At 50.7% G+C, this 21,472-nt stretch overlaps 2 protein-coding genes across 2 annotated transcripts; both read left to right on the top strand.

Annotated features, from left to right (window-relative positions):
• Positions 1 to 1,748: 1,748 nt before the first annotated feature.
• On the top strand, positions 1,749 to 13,142 carry LOC142888061 (uncharacterized). Its single transcript, XM_076026062.1, has 25 exons — positions 1,749 to 2,444; positions 2,625 to 2,770; positions 2,859 to 3,027; positions 3,081 to 4,327; positions 4,966 to 5,130; positions 5,213 to 5,311; positions 6,165 to 6,420; positions 6,857 to 6,901; positions 7,113 to 7,258; positions 7,440 to 7,589; positions 7,736 to 7,843; positions 7,997 to 8,153; positions 8,734 to 9,102; positions 9,397 to 9,441; positions 9,562 to 9,641; positions 9,730 to 9,842; positions 10,573 to 10,756; positions 11,025 to 11,109; positions 11,221 to 11,366; positions 11,462 to 11,552; positions 11,650 to 11,798; positions 12,024 to 12,109; positions 12,199 to 12,268; positions 12,361 to 12,482; positions 12,832 to 13,142. The coding sequence occupies exons 1-25, from the start codon at positions 2,321 to 2,323 to the stop codon at positions 13,013 to 13,015; spliced, it is 4,536 nt and encodes a 1,511-aa protein (XP_075882177.1). The 5' UTR covers positions 1,749 to 2,320; the 3' UTR covers positions 13,016 to 13,142.
• A 1,340-nt stretch (positions 13,143 to 14,482) lies between these two features.
• On the top strand, positions 14,483 to 19,354 carry LOC142888504 (microtubule-associated protein RP/EB family member 1-like). The gene is made up of 7 exons (XM_076026851.1): positions 14,483 to 14,659; positions 16,396 to 16,526; positions 16,617 to 16,762; positions 17,667 to 17,880; positions 17,983 to 18,092; positions 18,202 to 18,354; positions 18,881 to 19,354. Exons 2-7 carry the CDS (start codon positions 16,406 to 16,408, stop codon positions 18,923 to 18,925), a joined length of 789 nt encoding a protein of 262 aa, XP_075882966.1. The 5' UTR covers positions 14,483 to 14,659; positions 16,396 to 16,405; the 3' UTR covers positions 18,926 to 19,354.
• The last annotated feature ends 2,118 nt before the right edge of the window (positions 19,355 to 21,472 follow it).

Raw genomic sequence — 21,472 nt, 5'->3', positions numbered from 1 at the left:
TTCACGTTATGACGTGATACTGAGTCCCGTTTTTTTTCTAGTGTGGCACCGATGCGCTTCCGTAAACTTTAGAACATCATATATAGCGGGGAAAAAACATCATAAACGTATGAATTTTAATGAGTCATCAGGCAGCCATAAGACCTGCTTGTCGCCTGAGCCGCTTCTTTAAGTGATACGATTTAGCAGTAGACACCGCGAACAGACCATTTCTACGCACGCTTTACACGAGGTGAAAGAGCACAACATGCTATTCTTAAACGAGGCTAAATGTATGTAAAACAAATAAGTGTCAAATAAAGCAAAAATTAAATCAATTTCCCATCATTAAACGAATTTATCAACAGGTTGATGTGGTTAGTGCTGGGAGATCCCAGCCAAGTGCTGCGTTTATAGTTGATGACATTAAAACTATGTGACTTGATGGAAAGTACTAACTTTATTGTCCACGTTGTTTCACGTGTCGACGGTTCCACGGACCGGTTGAAACGTGAAGGGACGTGTAGCTCAAGCTCACTGGCGCTGGCCGAGGTATACTTAGCTTAGCATGCTAAGTCAAGGATAAAATAATCACAGTTACACTTAGCGCACAGTCCGCGAAAGTGCGTTTTATTGTTGTGTTATTAGAACAATACGAACAGAAAAAGAAATTAGCCAATTTTATGTTGTGCTGCGGTGACGCTAGCTTAGCTAGGAGGGCTAGGTTAGCTCGTTAGCATTGCTAAGCTAGCAGGCTAGTTAGCATTTTGAGAGGTGGGCTGGCGTCAGGATGTGACCGCCCACCGCGATACAACACCGGTTCTGTAAACACCCTGGAGGATCCGCACACGAGGCGAGTACATCTACTCTCGCCGTGGACAAAACGTCCACAATTGGAAAACAATAGACCCGTTTCGCAAGATTCGCCATCAACCTTTGAGCCACTTTACGAGTTACGCGCTAAATTGTCCACGTGTGGCTTCGAACTTATGGTAATTTGCAGATATGATAAGTTGCGTTAGCTCTCGTTGGTGCTAGCCGAGCGTAGCTTCGCACGCTAAGGTACAGTCAGTGGTAGCTGGCTAATTACTCTGAAGATTATGTGAGACAAACTACGCCAGCACGTGTTTTACCTCGGGGTGATGGCTAGTGAAGGATTGAGTTTGGTGTTTCGTGCATTGGACCCGTTTGTTCATGGACTTGAATGGACATTTGCGTTGACACAACACAATTGAACTTCCAAGAAGGCACTGGACTAGATCTGTGGGGACTGAAAGTGCTTTGATTAGGGAACTGTTTTCCTCCGCTGCTCCAGACTCGCTAAACCTCCACTTTTTAAATCCAGTGTTTTGCGTGAATGAGGGTTTGTATGGCGTTTATAGTCGTCGTTGTTGTTGTCGTCGTCGTTAAAACTCTTTATCATACAAGCTGCCAGTCCATCACAACGTATTGTTGTCAATGACAATGGCGTCTCTTCCTCTCCGGACCGGAAGTCGAATCGGTTCTGAATCTGAACGACGCCCCTCGCTTGTCATCCTCCGTACGGCAGTCTTAACTGACCACAGATCAGTATCTGGACATGGCAGTGGCTCTTATTGGTCATGGGAACTCCCGCTCTAATTTGATTGGTTTAGAAAAGGGGCTGGAATGACTTGTCCCATTGGATGCAAACAGTTGTGTTCAGGGCTTGATGGTAATTTTGAAATCGTTTGTTTTGTTTTGTTTTGAACGAAATCGGACTCGGAGTCTTTAAAACAGCTGGATGTTTAGATGTGTTTATCATTTACTATACGTTATCTACCTCACACTCATAATCTTACAAAATATGCAGTGATATAAATAATACACATAAGACTAATTATTTAAGGTAAGACGTTGTAATAATTTAAACTAAGTCACAAGTTTCCACTTGTGATGACAAGACCAAGCGTTAAAACAGCAATAGAAGAACATAGTGTTTGTCTTTTTCAGCTGCTTATTTACTTTTATTTTGTTTTAATGTGGAGTAAGGGGCGGAATTCTGACGCAACTTGAACGCAGCGCTTTCGCGGGAAAGCTGGTCTCGCCTTACGGAAGTACACGTGGTCCGTCTGTGCCAGTCCAGTTCCGCTGAATGGACTTTGTGTTTTGTTTGTGCATTGCTTCATTTATTTATTTAAACAAAGAAGGAATCGCTTCAGGTTCAGTCCAGTCGTGACCAAGCGTGAAGAAACGCCGGCCCCTTTGCACTGCGCTGTTATAATAATTCACTTATTTATTTAATGTTTAAGAAAGCTGTGGAGGTCCATACTTCAGGGGCTGGGCTTGCAGGTGTGGGTCCGCCCAGCCGTCCCTGCAGGAGATGGAGCTGGTCATGGTGGAGGACGTTCCTCCAGCTTCAGCGTGCAAGCCGATCAGCACGCTCCTAACTTGGCTGAGTGACTCCCTGCAGACCAAATTCAAAAGGCTGCAGCAATGCAGCTCAGGTAGGTGGGAGACAACACCTGGACCTGGAGCCTGTTGATGGTTGCTTCGCTGGTCTTGTACTTCTTTAAAACGTGTGTGTGTGTGTGTGTGTGTGTGTGTGTGTGTGTGTGTGTGTGTGTGTGTGTGCGTGTGTGCGTGCGTGCGTGCGTGCGTGCGTGCGTGTGTCCGCGCATATGTAGGTGCTGCCTACTGTCAGCTGATACACCAGCTGTGTCCAGTATCCCTGGATCTTACCCAGGTCCGCCCCATCCACTGGAACGTGGCAGCCAGTATACGGAACTTCAAATTACTGCAGTCCGCGTTCCAACACTTGGGAATCAAACGAGTGAGTGTGTTTCAGCGGCGCAGCTGCCGTGCGTTTCTGAAGGTGGAGATGATGGCAGACCTCCTCTTCGTTCTCTCCTCCTCCCCAGCACATCCCTGTGGACTCTCTGATCAAGGGGGACCAGGAGACGCATCTGGAATTCCTGCAGTGGTTCAGGTTCTTCTACGTCAGTAACTGTAAGGACTACGTGGACGTCCAGGAGGCCACAGGAGACCAGGCGGTCTCTTCTGACGCAGGTAGGAGCAGCGCGACCGTCGGCCAGTAAATCACCGCACGACGGTAAATCATTGACCTTTGACCCCTGTCACAGCTGCTCCCAGCGCGATGATGGCCTTTGTCCGCCGGTGCTGCCGCGGCTCGAACCCGGACGTGGCGGAGCACTCGCTCCTTCCCGACATCTTCAGCCCCACCCACCCCAAGGACATCATCAAGGCCTGCTCGCAGACGCCCTACTGCCTCTACCTGTTCGTGGGTGTGGAGCTGGAGGGGGGCCGCCGCACCAGTGTCCTGCTGATCGGCTACTGCGACCGCAGCTCCGGGAAGAGCGTGCTGAGGCTGCTGCAGACGCTGCAGCTGAGCGCGGACGGCGGGCAGGACGAGGGTGAGGAGGAGGGGAAGGTGGAGCGCAGGAATGCAGACGCTAACCTTCTGGTGGAGACGCTGCAGAAGATCCTGCTGCCGCTGTCCAACCTGGCCGTGTTCTACTGCAACGCCCCCTCGGCGCTGGGCCGCGTTCTGGAGGCCCGGCTGCGGCGGCTGTGCCCGGCCGTGCTGTCGCTCTGCGGCCTGCCGGGCGTGGCCCGCCGGGCCCTGCAGGTGGGGCTCTCCTCCGGAACCTTCGGCTGCGTGCTGACTCTGCTCGGAGACCTCCAGCACCACCGCGCCGTCCCAGGCTGCCGCCGCCGCGGCCGCTTAAAACGCCCCCTGGCTGAGGTGTTCAGCCGCCTGCGCTCCTACGACCCGACCCGACCTGCCGCCGCGAACTGCGCCTCCGTCCTGGTGGCGGTGGAGACGCTGGCCCGCGGCTGGAGTGAGGTTCTCCAGTACTTCAAGTCCATGGAGGGCAAAGGAAGTGAGGACGTGGCCCGCATCACGGCCCAGCTGATGGACCACAAGGTCAAGCTGCACTTCCTGTTCCTCCTGTACGCCCTGCACCCTCTGCGCAGCCTGGAGGCGCTGCAGCGGAACAACACCCGGGTCGACGTGGCGGAGCAGCTGCAGCGGGCCTGCTCCATCATCGCCTTCTACGCCACCGTCGTCCTGGAGCCCGTGGAAGCCACCTTCTTCCTCCAGAGGCTGGACGCCTCCCGCCTCGGAAGCAAATTCCCCCTTAAGCCGGAAAAGGTGGCCACCGGCGTCGGCCGCGACGCCCGCGACTTCCTGTGCGCCACCGCCACCGTGGACCTGTCGCAACCGGACCGCGAGGAGTTCCTGCAGAGCGTCACCGCCTTCTACCAGAGCGTCCTGAAGACCCTGGTCCGGAGTGTGCCCTCCCACCTGGGCCACTCCTCGCTGCTGGTCATCAGCAGCCTGCTGAAGCAACCCACCAGCGCCGAGGTAGGAGCTGCTTTTTTTTGCATCTTTTTCATCGCTGCGCGAGTTAGAAGCAAGGCACGGCCACCGGCGGCTTCCGATGATGATGGCGCCTGGCTGGAAGTTCTACCGAGGCCTCTTGTTGGACTTCCACACGCTTAACCTGTTGGTCCAGATCAGTGGTTCTCAACTGGTGGAGTCTCAGGACCCACATTTTTTTCTTTATTATTAACTCAAATTTACTCCACAGCATTCAAATTTATTCCACAAAATAAAGCTACCCCACTTTCTATCATGTCTTGAAAACAAGTTATCGAAATTATTGAATTGAATTGTGTGTTCTGAAAAAATAAATATCCCAAAAAAAAGAAAATGGAAGCTGCACACGAAGCCGTGACCCAATCAAAACAGTTCTTCGACCCAAAATGGGTCACAACCCACTAGTTGAGAAACGCAGGTCCGGAACTGTCTGCCTCTGCTCGCCAGCTTGCTGAGCAATACTGGTCTCATGCTGCCACCTACTGGCCATAGCTGCAGAAATGTGCATGGACATGGTTGTAAGCCTGAACGAAGCACATCCGCTCTGGTCATCTTCTCCTTCTTCTCCTCCTCTTCCTCCTCCTCCTCCACTTCTACCACCTCCTCCTCCTCCTTCTCCTCAGGGTTTGGTGCGTAAACCTCTGCTGGCCAAGCTGGCCCAGCAGCTGCGTGTGTGTCAGCTACAGAGCGAGGCAAATAAGCTGGCTGAAGACTTTGCCAACGTCATCAAGGACATTGGGGATCTGCGGAAGACCAAGAACGAGGGTGGAGCCCCCTCCTGGTCGGAGGTCTGTTGCAGTCCATTGTGCCAGCCGTGAGTGTTTGACCACCGCTGTGTGGGGTGACTTCCTTCTTGTGTGCTGCGTGCAGATGTTCCTGCGCCCTGGACTCTCTGACGCCCTACAGACCTTCGCCCTGACCCTGCTGGCTGCGCCCACCTCCTTCTGCAGGTCCTACGCCTTCGCCAAGGTGAATCTTCTGAGCTTCTTGTGAGGGGCTGAAGATGTAGGAGCTAAGTCAACGAGAAAAGTGAAGGTGGACTGAACAGAGGTAGTTTGGTGGTCACCGCGGTAGTTTAGTAGTCACAGCCGCAGCGGTAGTCAAGCCGTCGCAGCAGTAGTTTAGTAGTCACAGCGGTAGTTTAGCAGTCACAGCAGTAGTTTAGTAGACACAGTGGTAGTTTAGTAGTCGCAGCAGTAGTTTAGTTGTCACAGCGGTAGTTTAGCAGTCACAGCAGTAGTTTAGTAGACACATTGGTAGTTTAGTAGTCGCAGCAGTAGTTTAGTTGTCACAGCGGTGGTTTAGCAGTAGTTTAGTACTCACAGCGGTAGTCAAGTCGTGGCAGCAGTAGTTTAGTAGTCACAGCGGTAGTTTAGCAGTCACAGCAGTAGTTTAGTAGACACAGCAGTAGTTTAGCAGTCACAGCAGTAGTTTAGTACTCACAGCGGTAGTCACAACAGTAGTTTACAAGTCACACCCACAGCGGTAGGCACAGCAGTAGTTTGGCAGTCGCAGTAGTAGTTTAATGGTCACAGCCATAGGTGCAGCTATAATTTGGTGGTCACAGTGGTAGTTTAGTGGTCACAGTGGTAGTTTGGGAGTCACAGTGGTAGTTTAGCAGTCACAGCGGTAATTTAGTGGTCACAGCCATAGTCCCATCTAAATTCTTAATGGCCACAGTGGTAGTTTAGTAGCCACAGCGGTAGTTTTGCGGCCACAGTAGTAGTTTGGTAGTCACCGTGGCAGTTTAGTAGTCCCAGTGGTAGTTTTAGTGTGCTTCAGAGCCACCCTCCGAGTGTCTCAGTGTTCCTTCCACCTCTAGATGATGAGCAGCAGCAAAGACCTCCTGAGCAGCCAGAGGAACTCGGAGGCCTCCCTCCACCCGGCCAGCCAGGTGTCCCAGGACTGCAGCAGGACCGTCCAGCCTCCGGCCATGCAGGCGTCTTCCAGCAGGCCTGAGGGGACAGTGAAGCAGGAGGAGTCTTCCGCAGAAGAGGAGAAACCCCGCTTGGTTCACCTTCCGTTCAAGAGCCCCGACAGCCAGGATTCGGACTCGGACCTCACGGACAACTCCTCAGGTGCGTTTTAAATGATTTACAACAAAAGCGCCTGCAGCACAGAAACGGCTCCAAACCATCTCACACCAAACGCGTTTCCTAGGGGCGCTGACCAGCACGGCGGCTCGATGGCTTTACGCAAGAAAAACTAAATCCAGTATATTGTATATTATTATCAAAATCAACTGGATCCACAGTGTTTTCCAATCATTGACTTCCTGCCTGAACGATTCTACCTGCTGCCATTGACGCGGTCACATCCTGGGAGGGCTCTGAAACGCACCTGCGCTTGATGTGAGCACACGCGCCGACTTTAATGGCCGCGGTCTGCGGCGGAGCTGCGACTGCGCCGCAAACGCTTTTGGTGTGAGTTGAGTGTTGGCCAGACGCCTTGCACCGACCCTGATGGTGTTGATGGCGACGGTGTTGACGGTGACGGTGCGTCTGTGTTTGGCAGATTTCCTTGACATTACAGAGGACAGGAGCAGCCGGCTGGCGAAAGGTAAGACCAGAGGGGGAAAAAAGAGTCGGCCCGAGTTGCTGTGCAGCTTGTTGCTGCTGCTGCTGCTGCTGCTGCTGCTGCAGAAGGTCGTTCAGGCACAGCAGCCAGAGATCCGCCTCTTCCTGTCGCTGATCTTAGACATTAGCAGCTGGAATGGAAGAGATGTCTGTACAGATCAGCCTATTCCTGCTTCCTGCTCTCTGCGTCTCAGGCCTCACGCTTCCCCCTGAGTCCCTCTACGTTTTGAGCGAGAGTGACAGCTGCAGCGACAGCGAATTTGACAGCGACATTGACAGCGACGACGATGATATCAGCGTAGACACCTCAGCACCGCCACGCTGCAATGCTGAGGTGGAGGTAAAAAATAATCAACTCGCTTCTGCAGAACAAGGAAGGACTCAGCCGTCTGTTAGCTGTTTCCATAGTGTGTGTGTGTGTGTGTGTGTGTGTGTGTGTGTGTGTGTGTGTGTGTGTGTGTGTGTGTGTGTGTGTGTGTGTGTGTGTGTGTGTGTGTGTGTGTGTGTGTGTCACGTCACAGGGTGAGAGAGGTGAGCTGGTCTGGGCTCTCACAGACGGGCACTGTCATTGGCCGGGCGTCATCACGGTGTGTTGTGAGGAGGAGGAGGAGGAGCAGCAGGAGGTGAAGGAGGTGACGGCGGAGTGGTACGGCCAGAAGATGTCCTGTCAGGTGAGTCCACAGCTGGCGGTGCGTTCAGGGGCTTTCGCACCGGCTTTGAGATGGACACGTCCAGTGAAGCATCATGGGAAGTGTCGCGGTCTGTGCTCCCGCCTCGTGCTGCTCCTCACGCGGGCGTGATCTGAACTCCTTTCAAGGTCAAGCTGGACGTCCTGAAGCCGTTTGCTGCCTTCACGCAACACTTCAGTTCCCGCTGCTTCGCCACCAACGTCACCTACAGAGAGGCCATCCTTCTGTCCCTGCAGGTGCGCGTGCGTGCGTGCGTGCGTGCGTGCGTGCGTGTGTGTGTGCGTGCGTGCGTGCAAGAACGAATGTAGTGTTTCTAACATTCAAACAAATCCTGTGTGTCCAGTGAAGACATTTTGCTGTGTTGCTCCGCTACCGGTTGTGTCCACCAGGAGGCCGCTATTCGCTGTCAGAGGCAGTTCACAGAGTCCCTGGAGGACAAAGACCAGCTCCTGAGACAGATGTTGGAGTGGGCCTTGGGCGGATTTCAGCCCTCAGGACCAGAGGGACTCAAACCAACAGCGCCCACTAATGGTAAGAGGCTCAATAGTTGTAGCATCGTCTGCAATTTTTTTTCTCTCTCTCTCCCTCTCTGGGGTCCTTTTTTGACTCACTAAAGCATGTTCTTATGGAAGTGCATTGCAAAAAAAAATGAATAGGCACCTTAAAGATCTCGTAATTATGAGAAAATATTTTGTATTTATGAGATAAGGATCTTAAAATTACAAGAAAAGCTCTCGTAATTACGGGATGAGGATCCTTGCGGGTGTAAGATTTGTATGGTGCCGTACAGTTTCTGTGAGTCACTACCAAACCGGCTCCAATGCATTTCAAATGCATGAATGAATTTGTATCCATAAAGCATCCTGTGTTGAAGTATTTCCCAGTGTCTGAAACCGAGGAAGTGGTAAAAGCAGATTAACTGCGTTAGCGCCATCATTGCCCACTAGAAAGGATTTGCAGACGTTTTCTTTTTCTTTATTTTATCTCGTAATTACAAGATCTGGTGCTTACTTCTTTTTTTTCATCCAGTGAACGCTTCCGTAGGTTCACATGTACGGGTGTGAATGAAGACAGCCACTGTTGGTGTGTAACATGCGATGTTGTCATGTGACTTGTCTCCTACCAGGTGTCCCCAGCAGCAGCAGCAGCAGCAGCAGAGAAAACTCGCCCTCGCCGTCGAGCATCAGCAACCACGACGACGCGGCGCCCGACCAGAGCTGCGTTCCCACGAGCGAGGATCAGTCCGTGGCCAAAGGATGGCAGACAGGGCGGGGCCGGGGCCGGGGCCGCGGCCGCGGCCGGGGCCGGGGCGGCGGGAACAGAGGGAAGGCGCAGAGGAATCTAAGCGACCTGATGGACGGACTGGATGACGACACGTCGCCTGACATTTTGCCAGACAGGGAGAGCACATACGCCATCAGAGCCCGCCACAAGTTGGCGCAGCAGCAGCAACAGCAGCAGACCGTTTACACTCAGCCGGACCAGAAACTGAGAGGTACCAGCAGCACGTTCACCGACCACCAGGAGGCTTCGAGACATTTCCAGCAGACCGTTTTTTACACCTGCGGCTGTGACCTGAACGTGAAGCTCCGTGCTAATGCTAATGAAACTTTAGGCCTGATCAGTGTGCTGAAACCACTCAAAGAATGTTTTATCGCACTCATTTTCATGCAATTCTGTCATTCGTTTCCTCTGTTTGTTTTCGAAGAGTTGTATTGAACTTTATTAACACATCATTAGCAAAACAAATTGCAAATAAATGAAAAATATCTTTTTTTCTCCTTTCTAGAGGATACCGTCCGTATGATTGTTGATGGGAATTTAGACATCGAAGGTGAGTCTCAGGTGTCATCTGTCAGGGGGAGTGTCAGGGGGAATGTCTAGGGGCGTGTTGGGGGAGTGTTTGGAAGTGTGTCAGGTGGTGTCGGCTCAGTCAGTCTCGATGCGTCCACAGGTTTCTGTTTGTGCTGTGGAACCGAGGACGTAGTCGTCACCCACCCTCTGTTTAAAGGAAGCCTCTGCAGGATTTGTCGGGTAAGGAGCTCCGCCCCTTCCTGTGCACTGCACCACCGCAGTGTCACTGAGCCCGTGTGCGACCTACCTGTCTTCCGCCCACTTGCAGGACAACTTCACAGAAACTCTGTTCCGCTACGACGAGGACGGATACCAGTCCTACTGCACCATCTGTTGCTACGGCCTGGAGGTCATCCTGTGTGGAAATGACAGCTGCTGCAGGTCAAGCCCCCACCCCCTCGCTCCTGCCGCCGCCACCGCCGCTTCCTCCTGCCTCTGACTCCTGGTTCTGATTCTAATTCTGATTCTTTTAATGACCACACAGCCATGCTGGCGGAATTTGTTTTTTGTGCAGCTTGGCACAGGTTCCAACATTTAAACCCAACATGGTTATACATCCAGACACCAACACAAAGGCCATGCATAACCCCCCTTAATGTTCAAAGTTCAGAATGTTATTAATAATAATAATAATAATAATAATAATAATAATAATAATAATAAGAAGAAGAAGAAGAAGAAGAAGAAGAAGAAGAAGAAGAAGAACAATCGTCATCGTCATCATCATAATAATTATACATTTTATTTATAGAGTGCTTTTCGAAGTCCTCAAAGAAAAAAAAATAGGTTAAAATGTTAAAACGCATCAGAATAAAATTTGCAGTTAAATTACTTAAACATATGCCAACAAATAAATCAAGAATGTGGAGTAAAAAAAAGAGAAACCAGGTGGGTAAGTATCACTTGTAGTTAATAAGTAACATAAAAACAGGAATTAAACATTAAAAGCAGTACGGATGTTGATTGCAATTGAGGTGAAACAGTTTCTGAAGCGGGTTGTTGTGGAAGGCAAGTTGACCTGCAGTGCCTCCCAGAGGGCGGTGCCTGGACTGCAGAGTGTGCAGGGTGAGCGGGGATCCAAGGTGAACCCTGTCTCCTTCCAACCCTGCAGGTCTTACTGCGCCGACTGTCTGAACATCCTGGTGGGGAACGGGACCTTCGGCTTTCTGAAGCGCCTGGACCCGTGGATCTGCTTCCTGTGTCAGCCCCACAAGGCCTGCGGAACTCTGATACCCCGACGCGACTGGAGCATCCGGGTCCAGGAGCTGTTCGCCAACAACAGCGGCATTGAGTTTGTGAGTACCTCCCGCCCCAGGAGACCTGAATAATAGGATAGAATAGATCGAAGAGGTGTACTGTATTGATCTCAAATTGGAGAAACTATGCTGCTGCAGCACTTGATGATGAACTGAGGTAATTGCAAGAAAGAATCAAATGAATCTATCGACAAAAACATTACCGCCCTCTGGGAGGCGCTGCAGGTCTTTACAAGAGCAAAAGACGCACAACCATCTGGTCCTACAGTGGGTGGGGTCAGAGGTCAGCTTCTTTTCTGTTCCCCAGGAGCCGCATCGCGTCTACCCGTCCATCCCCGCCAACCAGCGCAGGCCGCTGCGAGTGCTCTCGCTGTTCGACGGCATCGCGACAGGTGAGTCCACACCCCCGCCCGATGCTTCTAAGTCTGTTTGTGGAGCGTTTCAAGTGAGCGAAGCCCCCCACTGAACGAGCTCTGTCTGTCTGTCTGCCTGTGATTTTGCAGGCTACCAGGTGTTGAAGGACCTGGGCTTCAAGGTGGAGAGGTACGTGGCCTCTGAGGTCTGCGAGGACTCCGTCGCCGTCGCCATGGTCAACCACGACGGGAGGATCTCCCACGTCGGAGACGTCCGCCACATCACCCACAAGCATGTGCGTCCCCGCGCCCGACGTTCGCGCCTTCCTTCGTCCCGGGTTCCGCTGGCCTGGAAGTGTATTCACATCCCTCTTTGTCTCTGAGCGTGCAGATTGAGGAGTGGGGTCCGTTTGATTTGCTGATCGGCGGCAGCCCCTGCAACGACCTCTCCATCGTCAACCCCTTCAGGAAGGGCATCTACGGTAGGTAGAAGAAGCGGACGTCCACCAGGTCCATGAACGCAGCCGCCGCTGGTCCAGCACAAACTGGACCTGTGACGGTTCTCACTTTGTCCTGCAGAGGGCACCGGCAGGCTGTTCTTTGAGTTCTACCGCATCCTGCAGCTGCTGAAGCCCAGGGAGGACGACCCTCGGCCCTTCTTCTGGCTCTTTGAGAACGTGGTCTTCATGAACACACACGACAAGGTCAACATCTGCCGCTTCCTCGAGGTGAGAGTTTCCTCACACACACACACACACACACACCAAAGGTGGATTACAATGCTGTTTTGATTGGATCTCTCTTTCATGGACAGTGTTCCTTTGCTGAGAACCACTGATATAGGATATGTTATATAATATGCTGTTAGAAAATTAATTAAAGTTTTTATCATGTGTATTTTGTATTAATTGTGTCTGTGCATGTGTGTGTGTGTGCGCGCGCACGTGTGACAGTGTAACCCCGTGCTAGTGGACGCCATCAACGTTAGTCCCGCCCACAGAGCTCGCTGCTTCTGGGGAAACATCCCGGCCATGAGCAGGTGAGTCGCCGCCCTCAGGTACTTGAGGTCACTCACACCGCCAGCGGCCGTGGTGGTTGGCATCAACGTGCCTCTGTCTCCCCCTACAGGCCGATCATTGCCTCCCTTAACGACAAGTTGACCCTGCAGGACTGCCTGGAGGTCGGCCGACAGGCCCGGGTGGGTCCTCGCAGCCTCCTCACACGCAGCGTCTCACTGTCACCTGAGCTTCCTGCCGAGCTCGCTCACTTCCTGTTCCTCTCGTCCGCCAGGTGAACAAGGTGAGGACCATCACCACCAACCCCAACTCCCTGAAGCAGGGCAAGCACGTGTCTCTGCTGCCCGTCCTGCAGAACGGCAAGGAGGACAGCCTGTGGATCACCGAGCTGGAGAGGTGTGTGTGTGTGTGTGTGTGTGTGTGTGTGTGTGTGTGTGTGTGTGTGTGTGTGTGTGTGTGTGTGTGTGTGTGTGTGTGTGTGTGTGTGTGTGTGTGTGTGTGTGTGTCAGAGAGCTCCGCCCACTCAGCTTGTAATGTTATTTATTGTATAGTATTCAGCTTTGCTTGTCCCATATACAGTATTGAAGGTTCTGGAGGAGGATTTGCTTCAGTAAATATCAATGTTGGTCTGACTTTTTGTCCAAGTTTGAAATTTTGGCCCCACGCTGTGTTTCACAGCCCTGCACTGGTGGATTGCGGCTCTGCCCGTCTCACTTCCGTCTCTCGTCTCTTCCTTCCCGTCCAGGATCTTCGGTCTTCCCAAACACTACACGGACGTGCGTAACATGAGCCGGCAGCAGCGGCAGAGGGTTCTGGGGAAGGCCTGGAGCGTCCCCGTCATCCGCCACCTCTTTGCTCCGCTCAAGGACTACTTCGCCTTTGAGGAGCTGCCTGCTCTCGCCACTTCCACCACTACCTCCCTCCCCTGATCCTCCTCCCCAGGCCTGCAGCAGCTCTGATAGGCTGTGTGTGTGTGTGTGTGTGTGTGTGTGTGTGTGTGTGTGTGTGTGTGTGTGTGTGTGTGTGTGTGTGTGTGTGTGTGTGTGTGTGTGTCAGAAGGAGCTGCTCTCCATCCTCTCCGCTGCTTTCCTCAGCCAATCACTGACTTGTAGCCAATCAGATGTGGCCATCTGGTCTCAGCGGACGTTGCTGCCTCACGCACGTGCTAAGGGGTATAACAGCAGGACCTCAAATCATGTTGGATGTTTCCAGAGCAAGACTCACTTTTTTTGAAATCGTCAGTGTCCATTTTCATCACTTTTGAAGGAGCTGAAATATATTTTTTTTTTACCTCATAAACGAAAACCTGGAAGTTTTGTTATGTGTATAATGGATTTGTTGTGTATGTGTGCGTGCGAGCCATACGTGCATGCAAGGTTGAAGGTTTTTTAAACGTTCTTCAGATCATCTTAGAACGGTGTTCTGTTTTTCAAGGTTGTTGCAATTCATTGTTTGTAAATATATATTTTTTTAAATGCTATGTGTTGTTTGTGTCAATAATGATAATAATAATAAAAAAAAAATCACCACTCAAATACACAAATCCTCTTTTTTTTTGTCACAACGTTGGCATTGCGAACACTTTAGAGCTCCAGGTCAGCAGGTGTCACTGTTAGTGTTGCCAATTCTGATTTGGAAAAATAAAGGAAGCCTCCAGCAGTGCCCGGGGTTATGACCATCACAGGTTTGAACTACTTTGTTCCCAATAGCCATTAGAAATAAGATGAATGTTTAAATTGGATTGAAATCTTTTAATTGAACATATTTTTTTTACACAACAATAAATAAAGTGCAGGATGGATGGCTTTTACGAAGGAATTAAACAAATAAAGCTGAAAAGAACAAGCAATCCCGATTCATAGCCTACTCTACGCAGCAGGTACGCAGTTGTTGTGAATGGGTTGTGTAATGGTATTGCCTACGGTTTCGAGCGCAAACTATGGAAACGAACGTGATTTTGCTTCGAAAATAAATTTCCGTTCAAGACAACTCGGAAAATACAGGACAAACCCCGTCCCGTATTGATTCAAAACGAGACGCACCATTTCATTATCAAATACTGCATGTCAAGGGACGGTTGGCAACTCTAGTCATTGTCACTGCTACCTCGCAGACAATTTCTTCTTAAAACTTTTTTTTAATTTTTTTTTATTTTAACAGGTCTATTAATGACAAGTCAGCAACGTATTGCAGCGTAAAGTCACTTCCCTTGTTATGTATTATTTCCATAGTCTTTATGCACAAATTAAAATTCTCCCAGAAACGTTTCCAACAGAAAACCTGGTAAAGGATTTGGGTAAATCTCATTTTGCGTATATTAAATTCTGCCTCTCAGGGCGGATCGGATCCATATTCTAGGCGTGACCCGCTTACATCATGACGTCACCAGCCCCGCTCTTCCGCTGCCGGTAGAGGAGGAAAGTGGCGACAAGTGGAGGAGAGAACAGAAGAAAGCAGAAGTGGACTTAGCGCTGTATCGGTGTTCGGGGAGGCGTCGTATGACGGAGGATTCGAATCCAGAAAATAATTAAGAAAACGAGTCATCGACAAGAGTGAGAGCGGATCCGACCTAGGTGGGTATTAAACCGCCCGGAAGCGGCGGCGTTTTGACGGCATGTGAAGCGGCAGCTGAGGCGGCTAGCGACGGCTGCGGCCGTTAGCTTGTGTGTTGGGCTTAGCCTGGAGGTTCCGCCCCGAGGCCGGTCCAAACAGCCGCACCAGCGTCACTGGTTGCTCTGCTGGTCTGAACCCCAATCCGAACAAATCTAAAACGTGGTCACCAAAGCCGTGCCTGTCTGTTTTTCGCTCTAAGCTAACGGCAGCTAGACAGAACACACAGGCGGGGCGGGGAAATGCGTCTCCCGCATTACCCCGGCGATTAGCACCGTGACAGGCGGCTCCCGTACACCCGGGTTCCCATTAAAATGTGCTCTCGTTAGAATAAGCGAGGAGTCGCCGGTGCGGTCGTCAGGTTTATGACGCTGTTAAATCCGTTTGTTTCTTTGCAGAAGCTATCTTAACTTTGGTTGCCCGGCTAAGTGGAGACCGTTAGCTCCGTGCCGGCGGGGGCCCTGTTGCTCCAAGCTAAGCGCTGCTAGCAGGAATGTTCCAGACTTGTGACACAGAATCTCCACATAAACACAAGCAGCAGAGCGGCGGCGGCAGCCTGATGCTTATTAACTCGGCCGCTTGACCTTTTTCTTAGATTAAATAAGCGAAGACAAATGTCGTTGTTTATGTTTTATGTCGACTCGCTTGTTTTATCGGGCCTAGTACTAGAAAACTTAACAAAAGAAAAAAAAAGGGGGGGGAATAGTACAAGACAGTTCGATGCCAGTCTGATAACCGGGAATTATTCGTGTAGTTTAAAAAACTACTAAGAGGCTGGAGGTTTAAATGTAAATCACCATTTAATGAACATTCAATGTGTTAAAAGTATTCTTACTTTTTATACCTCCAGACTTCCTCATTTTGTTTTTTTCAGCTTCGTTGTTGTCATGACTTGTTGCGTTGAAGAGCACTTCAAAGTCTCACGTTATTTGTCATTCAGCAGCACTCCCCACTGTATCCCCCCCGACCCCTTCTATTGGTGTAGTTTAAATGAAAAGTGAACGGGTGGATGGTGGATTCGGTTTAGTTTAGTTTTTTTTTTTTTTTTTTTTTTTTTAAGACCGATGATGGAGTGGCGTGGAAGCTGCCAGTCTCACTCAGTGTGTGTGTGACATGCCTGGCATTGTTGAACAGCACACATGGCTTCGGTCAACCGAGCCGGCCGCCCACTGCCAGCCACCAGGGGGCGTGCTGCTGCTCTGTCGCGGTCTCGCTCACTTTAAGAGCTAAAAACACAAGGAAGACTGCTGAACGCAGTTACTGTGAGGTCGGAGTGCAAGGATGAGGCAGGTCGTGCTTGCTGGAGGGGTCACGGATGCAGAGGTCATCAACAAACATCAACGGCACCGTTTTTGTGAAGAGGATCTGTTGAGTGACGTTCATGTTGAGAGCTGCAACTAGAACGGGCATGGGCAAACTACAGCCTGGGGGCCATATGAGGACGCTTAAGCGTTTTAATAAATTATTTTGATAGTCGGTGAGTCATACAATAGCTGTATTTCATCCATTTTCTTTCAGTGTTTGAAGAGTCATTTCGATAAAGAGCTAAAATACTGTGGGCCTTCAAAGACATGTTTTTGCTGTAACGCTTTTGTTCATTTTTAATATCCCTTTATATATATTTTTTCTCCTATGAGGTGGGTCAGAGCAGACAATAAACACGACTGACAGTGGGTTTTTTGTTGTTGTTGGTCAGCAGACGAACGACGATGGCTGTGAACGTGTTCTCCACCTCGGTGACCAGCGACAACTTGAGTCGCCACGACATGCTGGTGTGGATCAACGACTCACTGCAGATCAACCTGACCAAGATCGAGATGCTGTGCACAGGTGAGAGCTGATTGGTTGGTTAAACCAGATGTGGGGAGGGGAAGGCCAGGCCTTTGACTCTCTGCTGTGTGTGTGTGTGTGTTTCCAAAGGTGCCGCCTACTGTCAGTTCATGGACATGCTGTTTCACAACTCGGTAATGCTGAAGAAGGTGAAGTTTGGCGCCAAGCTGGAGCACGAATACATCCACAACTTCAAGCTGCTGCAGGCTTCCTTCAAAAAGATGGGGGTGGAAAAGGTGAGATACACACACACACACACACACACACACACACACACAGCCTCTTGTTGGAGTCAGTGTACCGTTTGAACTTGTTTCCTGCTGCACTTTCTGGGTCTGGACCATTTGTGATTGCGTTTCTTTGTTTGCTGCTCATTGCTGATATTGTGTGTCCTTAAGACCACTAGGAGTGTAAAGGGCTTGAAACGGCTTAGAAGACCAGGCCACCAGGTGGCGGCATGGGCATGTGTTGTAGAGTTTAGATGACCAGAAGGGGAGAGACTCAGAATCCAGGCAGCTGGTTAGCCCAGTGAGCACAGTGTTGAGCTGCAGTCTGTTGCCCAGAAAGACGAGAGGTGACACAACTCGATTTGGCAACTCGCAGCAGCTGTGGGAGAATCCTGGAGAAGCGTTGGTGACGTTTGCACCTTGCACTGTGATGGGAGGGCCACTGCATCGTCGGCCGGGGTGTGTCCAGTTTAGCTTGCAGCAGCATTGTTGAGGAACTGCATCATGACTCAGCGTTCTGCCACCAGTTCACCCATTAATCCCCTTGTAATCTGTGTGTATGTGCGCGCGCGCGCGCGCGTGTGTGTGTGTGTGTGAGATGTGCGCGCTTGTCACTGACCTCATTTCTTTCCATCGCTAACGTGCCAAAGTTTCCTTCTTTGGAAGGACGCCCATGCTAATTTTGGACTTCTGTCAGGTTGTGTGTCTGTGCTGTTGTAGTTGTTGTGCAGCTGGGTCGTCTCCCCTCTGTACATGTTGCACGTCATTGCAGTCGGTCACGTTGTGTAACGCTGCGGCGCCAGCTCTCTGAACATCCACAGTGCCACTTGGCCAGCAGCACCAGGCGCTCTGTGCTAGCCAACTTCACAGTGAAAGACGCAGTACCTCATCGGGCCTGCGTGTGTCTCTCCAGATCATCCCTGTGGACAAGCTGGTGAAGGGGAAGTTCCAGGACAACTTTGAGTTTGTCCAGTGGTTCAAGAAGTTCTTCGACGCCAACTATGACGGGCACGACTACAACCCGACGAAGGCCCGGGAGGGGCAGGATGCCGTGGCCACGCCCCCCTCAGCCATGTCAGCCCCCAGCAAGGCCCCCAAGAAGCCCTTCAGCCAGAGCGCAGTCTCAGGTGGGTCACCTTGGGGGAGCGGGGCCATGTATTTTAATAATGGAATAAATGTGTCCAGTTATTTATTTTGAGCTGGTAATGAGCCATTTATTGTCTCTTCAGCTCCTCAGAGGCCGCCGGTGGCCAAGGTAGCACCCAAGATGGTCAACGTGGGCGCCAGGAAGCCGGGCTCGGGCATGGGTGACGAGGAGAGGGCGGAGCTCCTGAACGAGGTGGGCGCCCACTCACGGCTGAATGTGTTTGTCTCAAGATCTTAGTCTCGGGAAGGACGACTGTAAAAGCTGTGTTCTCTCCCCCCCCCCCCCTCCTCCTGCTGTGCAGATGGAGATGCTGAGGTCCACCATCCAGGACATGGAGAAGGAGAGAGACTTTTACTTTGGGAAGCTGCGAAACATCGAGGTCATCTGCCAGGAGAAGGAAGGAGAGGAGGACCAGACGCTAATGAGGATCATGGACATCCTCTACGCCACAGACGTGAGTCTCGCGCCTGACATCATTCCATGTCCCCACAGCCAGAGGCAAAAAGTTTGCCCACTCATGCTCTAGATTGTTGAACAATTAATAATAATAATAATAATAATAATAATAATTAATAATAATGATGATGATGATGGAGGCAGCGATGTCACATTCCGACCTACTGGGGCGTATGTCTACGCTGCCTGTCCTCCTGGCATTGGTGATGTTGGAGATCCTTGAGATCCTGGAGCTTCTCCAGTCTGGTGGCCAGGCCAACAGCTTCAACCCGCTTGTCAGTCGGTCAACACGATGACAGCTGCTCCTGCTGTGGCTACCGCCGTCACCGCTGCCGCCCCCTCCTCCTGCTCCTCCTCCTCCTCTGTGGATTCCTACAGAGGATTGGAATGCGGCCCCACTTGGTCTTATAGCCTGTCAGCTTCCCCAACTCTACTAATTTAGCATGTTTCTAGTGTTGGGCATTGTCTTCAGGAAGATTTTGTTGTTGTTGTTGTTGAAACCGCCACTCTGTCTGTGTGTCCAGGAGGGTTTCGCCATCCCGGACGCTGAGGAGCAGGAGGAGTTTTAACTTCCACCATGGCGATGGACTGCAGCCGCACCTCAAGCTCCCTCCTTACGCCACCACCGCCAAACTTGATCTGGATTTGATCCCCCCCCCCGAACACTCACTCACACACACACACACACACACACACACACACACACACCGACACCCAGACACACCCGCCGGACTCCTTCCTTCCTGTCGCCTCCAGCGCTCATCCTCCTTTCAGAATTAAAGCATCGGTTCGAAGCCTCCTCCTCCCAGATGAAATCAGACCAGTCACCTGGTTTTCCTCAGCGGACTCGAGTGTGTAAACACAGTGATGTTGTGTGTGTGTGTGTGTGTGTGTGTGTGTGTGTGTGTGTGTGTGTGTGTGTGTGTGTGTGTGTGTGTGTGTGTGTGTGTGTGTGTGTGTGTGTGTGTGTGTGTGTGTGTGTGTGAGAATGTGTGTGAGTGTGAGAATGTGTGTGAGTGTGAAACTAATCGAAACACAACGCCTCGTCCCGTGTGAATCCCCGCCGTTTTCCTTCAGCGCCACTGCTGCCATTTTGTGCCTCTCTCGTTGGCACCCTCTGTAGATAACTGTGAGGAAAGACACCCAGGTCCAACCAGAGGGGCCTCACTCTGACCTGCTTTCGGGTCACATCTGAAGGCCACAAGTGCTGCGAGCGTCTTGGTCTTCCAGTCGCCTTGTTTCCGGCGCTGAGGGGGGACGGCAGTAGCTCGGGACGCGGTGGCGAGCGGGAACTTTTTCCTGGCGCCGCCCAGAAGAGCTTCTCTTCACCGGCGGGACTTCCAAACTTTTAAACACAAATGTCTTTGTTTTCTTCTTCTTCTTCTTCTTCTTCTTCTTCTTCTCCCTCCTCCTTGCTGTTCATTTCGGCTGTTGCAGAGATTTTTTTCTCACGCGTTTGTCGTCTGTCCCTGTGGGCCGGACGACAAACAGGAAGTGGGTGGCGGTTAGGCTCCGCCCACTCCTCCCCTCCCCCTCCCAACCCTCACTCCCAGGAGGGGAGCAGTGTGGAAACACGAGCGACACGCGGCTTTAAGAACCAGAATGCAGTGTGTGTTGTTATTGTGGTTTCACGTTGTTGTGTCTTGTCTGGAGGTCCATTGACTCCTGATGCCTTAATCAGCCGCCAGCCAATCAGTGCGCCCCCTGGAGGCGGTTTGGCGGTCTTCCAACTGTGAGCAGAGCTGCGACAGCAAAGCCTTTTTTTTTTCCTTTCCTTTTTTTTGACAACCTTTCACTTAATAAATCAATCAGTCAATCAATGGCCTTATTGGAACCAATAGTTTTTCATGAGTCAAAGCTTATTTTGTATTTTCCTTTGTGTAGCTGTTGTTGGGGCAGATGTTTGTATTGTCATATTTTTTATGTGTTCTGGAAATAAATAAAACCGTTGGAGGTATTTTTTTGGTGCCTCTGATATGTTCCAATGCCGTCTGTAGGGGGCGCTGAGTGAGAAGATGCTCCCGAAAGCAGCACCTGATTGGTTGATGCCGACCTCGCCTGATATCACCCTCCCACCCAAAATCTCCCCACTTCCTGTCTGGAGGTTGTGACAAGTGTAGTGACACTTATGACACATCATGAAGTTCCAGTGGAGTTTTGCTGATAGACCACATCTGTGTGTGTGTGTCCTCCACAGTCTAGTGGAAGCTGGTGGAGCTCGGAGACCAACAAAACTGTTGAGTTAAGGGAGAAAATGAAAATGTCTGATTAGCATGAGTGTCGGGGATGGACCATCTTTTTGACTTGTAGGCCACAATGGCTTCTAAACTTTGACAGGGCGGGAGCAGTTGGATGAAGTGCTTTGGTGACCCACCTGATAGGAGGAAAGAATATCAGGATTTGTATAAAACGTGTGATTTGATGTCTATTGAAAGTGAGCAAAAGCAAAGTTACAACAAAATGTCTATGAAGCCCTACGGTATTTAGCTCCATGGAAATGACACTGAAATTAACAATGAAATGCAGCTATTTTATGACTCACTATTAATATTAGTCTCTTCTCACTCACACACCGGGGGTTCAGATCATAGATATATACATGTCTGAGTATACACGTACACACACATCTTATCTACACAACAGTATATACCCTAGATTTCTTAGGCTAAATGTAAAGTATTTTATATGTGTAATCCAAACCTTCAAAAGTGGACTTTCAAAGTCTCCGCTTCCTGGCTGCTTGCAGTGTTGACAATTTGCCAAAGTTGAAAAAAAAAAACAAAAAAACAAGTTGGTTGCTTGTGACAGCAGGTGTTGATCATCATTCTAAAGGATGTACTATAAATGACCACTAGGTGATTCATTTCCCCTAGGTGACCGATGGTGGCGCATGTCGCGCTGACGATGGGAAATCAACAAGATGACCTAAAACAAGAAGGTTGTTACAGGGACCAATACAAAAGGGTTCGGGGTGTGGTTATCTCTATTTCCTCCTGGGGGGAAGAAAAGAAATCTCGCGTGCGTGCGGGACTTTATGTCACCAGTGTGAGTCAGAGACCCGCACAGAGCTCGTCTCGTACCGCCCCACCACTGCGGTTCGCCTCCACTCACTGTTT

This window comes from Nelusetta ayraudi, unplaced genomic scaffold (assembly GCF_046127955.1).
Source record: "Nelusetta ayraudi isolate G7.1 ecotype Tasmania unplaced genomic scaffold, CSIRO-AGI_Nayr_v1 ptg000019l, whole genome shotgun sequence".
In the NCBI taxonomy this organism is placed as follows: Eukaryota; Metazoa; Chordata; class Actinopteri; order Tetraodontiformes; family Monacanthidae; genus Nelusetta; species Nelusetta ayraudi.
This window is presented reverse-complemented; position numbering and strand designations above follow the sequence as displayed.